Below are 5,443 nucleotides of genomic sequence, written 5' to 3'. Positions count from 1 at the left end.
TTTACTTTATTCTGCTCTTCAGAAGTTATTTCCACCAGGATATATTCCAGCTCACTGATTCATTCTTCTGCTTCAGATATTCTGCTATTGATTCCTTCTAGAGTGTTTTTAATTTCAGTAATTGTGTTGCTTGTCTCTATATGTTTATTCTTTAATTCTTTTAGGTCTTTGTTAATTGTTTGTTGCATTTTCTCTATTTTGTTTTCAAGAGTTTTGATTAACTTTACTATCACTTTTCTGAGCTCTTTTTCAGGTAATTTGCCTATTTCCTCTTCATTTATTTGGACATCTGTGTTTCTAGTTTGTTCCTTCATTTGAGCAATATTTCTCTGCCTTTTCATTATTATTATTTTTTAAATTATTGTGTTTCAGGGCTTTTTTCCCCAGGCTTCAAGGAAAGTTGAATTCTTTCCTTTAAGAGGTTGAATTCCTTCTTCCTTTTGGTTTCTGCCCTCCTAAGGTTGGCTCAGTGGTTTGTGTGAGTTTCATATAAGGTGAGATTTGTGCTGAGTTTTTGTTTGTTTGTTTGTTTGTTTTTCCTCTGATGTGCAAGGCTGAGTGAGGTGTAAATGCTGTCTGCTGATGATTGGGCTTGTATTTTTGTTTATTTGTTCTTTAGATGAGGAGTCCTGCACAGGGTGCTACTGGTAATTGGGTGATTCAGGGTCTTGTACTCAAGTGGTTTCCTTTGTGTGACTTCTCACTATATGATACTCCCCAGGGTTGGTTCTCTGGTAGTCTAGGGTCTTGGAGTCTGTGCTCCAACTCCAAAGCCTCAGGGCTTGTTCTTTGGTCAGGAACAATGATTCCACAAGTGGTTTGTTATGTCATTGAGTGAGATTAAAACAAATATCCAAGAATGAGAAAACAAAAATGAACCCTGAACAAATGGCAGTTACAAAATCAGGCAAATAATAATTAAATTAATGAAGTACTCACATATTCATATACTCCCATGAGCAAAGTGAAAACTGTCCAACAGTAATAAAGTAGAGTAGATTGACCTGGCAAACAAATGGAATTAAATATTATATTTACCAGTTAAGAACAAAACTAACTTAAGCAAAAACTGGAAAACAAAACTAAAGCAAGGTGCCAAGTCAGGAATAAAGGAATGAAAACATATTGAGAAGAAAGGAAAAAAAGAAAAAAAGGAATAGACATGCAGAGTTAAATAGAGGTAGATGAAGAAGATTAATATACATTAAAGATTAACTGCCAGGGAAAAGAGCAGTAGGAAAGACAAACAAAGGAATAAATGTAGGGGAAAAAAATAATAGGTTTAAATATTTTTTAATTAAATTAAAGAAAAGAAAAAAGAGAGAAAAAAGAGGGAGATATAAATAGAGAAAAAAAAAGAGAGAGAAAAGAATAAAATGCCACAGAACTGCAAAAGCCCAATGTAGAGGTGTAAGTTTACAGCAAGAATAAAAGTTGTGACTGGAGTAAACAAAAAAGTTTAATCGGTTTTTTAGTGCCAATAAAATTGACAACTAGAAAAGAGGGGGAAAACAAACAAACAAAAAGAATCTACAGAACAAGTCAAAAAATAAGAATAAATGCTTTTCTTGAGTCACTGCTGTCAGAGTCCTTTCCCTCGCTGGAAGTCACAGTCCACCTCACCTCCCTAGGATGCCCTCCAAAACTGTGCTGATCTCTGGACCTGATTTGGGGGTTGCTCAGATTCTAATCTGGTACTACTCCTATATGTTCTTGCCTCCAATGTTCACAGCTATCAGAGCTAGTACATTTTCTTCTGTGGGAACTCTCAATGGCCTTTGATATATTCCATAGACATAGAGTCTGCCTGGTTGATCATGTGGATTTAATCTGCAGCTTGTACTTGGTGGGAAGGTTTTGGGTCTTCTTCCTTAGCCACACTGACTCTGGGTTTTAATTGTGGTTTTATTTCCACCTCTGCATGTGGGTCGTCCACTGGGGCTTGCTCCTAAGACTGGCCTGGAGGACTTGGGTTTGCCCCTGTGAGGGCCAGGTGTGGAGGTGGTGCAGCTGCTTATGTTGCAGGGGTCTGACAGCACCAGGTACTCAGCAGGGGGTGGGGGGGGTGGAGGTGGCAGCTAGGGCAATAGGAAATATAGTGCTCTAGAAGGCTATGGCAACCAGTATTGGCCAATATGTTCCAGTATTCTTGCCTGGAGAATCCCTTCTCTGACAGAGAAGCCTGGCAGGCCACAATTTACAGGGTCACAGAGTCAGACACGACCATAGTGACCCTGAGTGCATAGACACAAGACATTTTTGGCTTGTGGCACCTCTGCCCCAGTGAGAATTGAGCATGAAGTTGGTGTAGCTGCTGGGCTTGTGGGGACCTTGGTGGTGCCAAGTGTGCAGGGGTTATGGATCTATCAGAGTCTTTTTCCAAGCCTCTTAGGCCTACTTGGCCAGTCTTTCTCTGTAACTCTGCCCATTCAGGCACTTACAGGCCTCCCTTGCCTGGGGTCCTTCTCTGTTCTTCCAAGTGTCAGGCACATAGAGGGGGCCCCCCTGACTGGGATCCTACTCTGTAGATTGGTGTGTCAAGAACTTAAAAGGGCACTCTGGGTGGGGTCCTGCTCTGTAATTCAGTGCATCAGGCATTTGATGGGCCAGCCTCTCCATTGTTCAGCTGCTGGTGCTGGCGTGTGGGGAGAGAGAGGCTATGGTGATGACTCTACTCCCTACGCGGGTCTCAGCAGTGTTGCCTTGCTTCCATGGCTGCCCACCTTTCCTCCACCAGCATTTCTCACTACGATCTCCTTCCTCACATCCCCTCAATCTGTCTCTCCACAGTCAACAGCAGCCCACACCCTGGGGTTGCTCCACAACCCCTCAATTTCAGCTCCCAGCCACTGTGCCTTCCATGAGACCAGCATTCCTGCTGGGGTAAGTATGGCTGCAGCAAGGACTGTCTGATTCTCATTCCATTTAGGCTGCCACAGATCAGCTGTTTCACTCTCAGCCTTAAACATCTCTTCTGACTCAGACAATTGCCCTGACGTGGGGATCAGAACCCTGCTTCAGTTCCCCCACCCACTGAGGACAGGTCCAGTCCAACTAACACTCCTGTTTTTACCCCTAGTTCCTTAGTCCTACCGAGTTTTGGTGGGTTCTGTATATTTTTTTTCCTCTGGTCAGGTACTACTGTCTGCTCTCAGTAGGTGTACTGCATGCACTTCTATGTCTAAAGATGTATTTCTGATGTATCCATGGAGAGAGATGTATTCCACATCCACCTACTTCTCCGCTATCTTGTTCTCTCTGACAATCTTTTAAAATCAAAATGTTTAATGTATATGCCTTCCTTCCTTCTTTTCATTTTTTTCTTTAAAAAAAAATTGTCCTAAGAAATTTGCAGATAGATCATGAGTGTAAGACTTCTCCAATAAACTTAGATTCACTCCCCTCAGTCAAATACTAGATGTAGAACATTTGGTCCCAAAGTTTTCTTGTGATCAAAGGTGATTTTTTTCTATCTGTGGGACAGTTAATAGAAAGCAAGAAATATTAGGAAAAAATACTTGGATACTTTTTGCTCCAATTTCAGCTGCCCAAAATCTGTGTGTATTATCTATGCTAATTTATGTGATAAATTTCATCACATATTATTTTAATAGTTTTTTTCTGTTTTTCAGATAAAGATGTTGACTTCTTCATAGTTACTTCATATATTGATAATTCCTCAATGTACACAGCCCAATCTCTTCATCTTTAAACATATCTTTAAATGTGTTTTTAATCACATAATCAGGGATAATAATTCCCCTGAAAACATTCTGATGAATATTTCTTGCAACTTTTATATATCTAATTATTTGCTCATTTGAAACTTATCAAAAGTATATGAATTTAGTTCTACAGTGCTTTCTTCAAAATAATTATGCACTTTCTAAATTATTTGTGTCCATCATAATTAAGAATTTTTATTGAATATACCAAAATGCAAATTACATGGTTGATATTTAGCATATCTTGTACTATAGTGCCTCAACCTTATTGCTGAGGTCCAAAGTTTAGAAGAAAATATGATAAGGTATGAAAATATGACAAATGTCACTTTAATTTATCAAATATAAAAGAAATAATTTGTAAAAATCAATGCAAACTGGGAAAGAGAGAGAAAAATATGATGACACAAACCAAATTTCATAACCTAAATCTAAACTGAGTAATGCCATTTTGGAGAATAATGATCACTATTGAGACCATCAAAAGTGCCTTACCAGCCACTTTCTCAAAGCCCCCTTGACATCTTTATTCCTCACACTGTATATAAGGGGGTTCAACACAGGGGTGAAGATGGTGTAGAAAGCAGAAACCACCTTGTCGTTCGCCCCAGAACGGTAGGATTTGGGCCGCATGTAGATAAACATGATGGTGCCATAGAAGAGCCCCACCACAGCCAGATGAGAGGAACAGGTCGCAAAGGCTTTCTTCCTGGCTGCAGTGGACTGCATGCTGAGTACAGCAGCCAAGATGAGACTGTAGGAAGCCAGAATGAGAGACAGTGGAATCAAGAGCATCAGGACGCAACAGACGTACATGAAAAACTCAAAAATCACGCTGTTAGCACAGGCAAGGTGAACAAGCGATGGTGCCTCACAAAAGAAGTGATTGACTTCCCGAGAGTGGCAGTAAGGGAAGCTCAGAGTGGCACCGGCCTGCATCAGCCCATCCACCCCTCCCAAAAGCCAGGAGCCGGCTGTCATGTGCAAGCAGAGCTTCTGATTCATGAGGATCGGGTATCTCAGGGGGTGACATACAGCCACATAGCGGTCATAGGCCATGGCCGCTAAGAGGAAGCACTCACCCCCTCCCAGAGTGAGAAACAGGAAAATTTGAGTACCACAGCCAGCAGAAGAGATAGACCTGTTGTGCATCAGGTAGTTGGCTGCCATTTTGGGGACAATAGTGAGAACCAGCATCATGTCCATGAGGGAGAGCTGGCTAAGCAGGAAGTACATGGGAGTGTGCAGCTGGGGATCCACCTGAATGAGCATGAGCATGAAGGTGTTGCCCATCAGGGAGGTGAGGAAGGCCATGAGCACCATGGCAAAGAGGAACCGATGCGTCTGTGTGTAGTCGAAAAGTCCTAGAAGAATGAAATTTATTCCTGTGGTGTCACTTGCATTTTCCATGGCTCCTATTATTCCTGGAAGACAATGAATGATTAGGAAATGAGAACTGCTTAAAAGGAAGCTTGGGTATTTCCTTAAGAAAAATTGGTCCATGACAGAAAAAAATGAGACTTGGAAGAAAAATTATGAGTTAAATTATTTCACTGCACAAAATGTTTGCCTTGGTATCCAATTGTCCATCTCTTTGCAATTATACATTATTTTTGACCAAAATAAATTAATTTTTTATATATGGAATATTACCAATTGCATTTCTTTCTCAATATTTTGTCAGTATGCCACAGAAAAAATATTCATAGTGTTAAGAA

At 40.7% G+C, this 5,443-nt stretch overlaps 1 protein-coding gene across 1 annotated transcript; it reads right to left on the bottom strand.

The window, feature by feature from the left end:
* Positions 1-4,205: 4,205 nt before the first annotated feature.
* LOC110148831 (olfactory receptor 2T33-like) lies at positions 4,206-5,135 on the bottom strand. Its single transcript, XM_020911038.2, has one exon. The coding sequence runs from the start codon at positions 5,133-5,135 to the stop codon at positions 4,206-4,208; it is 930 nt and encodes a 309-aa protein (XP_020766697.2).
* Positions 5,136-5,443: the final 308 nt, after the last annotated feature.

Source organism: Odocoileus virginianus, chromosome 3 (assembly GCF_023699985.2).
Source record: "Odocoileus virginianus isolate 20LAN1187 ecotype Illinois chromosome 3, Ovbor_1.2, whole genome shotgun sequence".
Classification (NCBI taxonomy): domain Eukaryota; kingdom Metazoa; phylum Chordata; class Mammalia; order Artiodactyla; family Cervidae; genus Odocoileus; species Odocoileus virginianus.
Note: the sequence above shows the minus strand (reverse complement) of the source record. Positions and strands in the feature narration are given on the sequence as shown.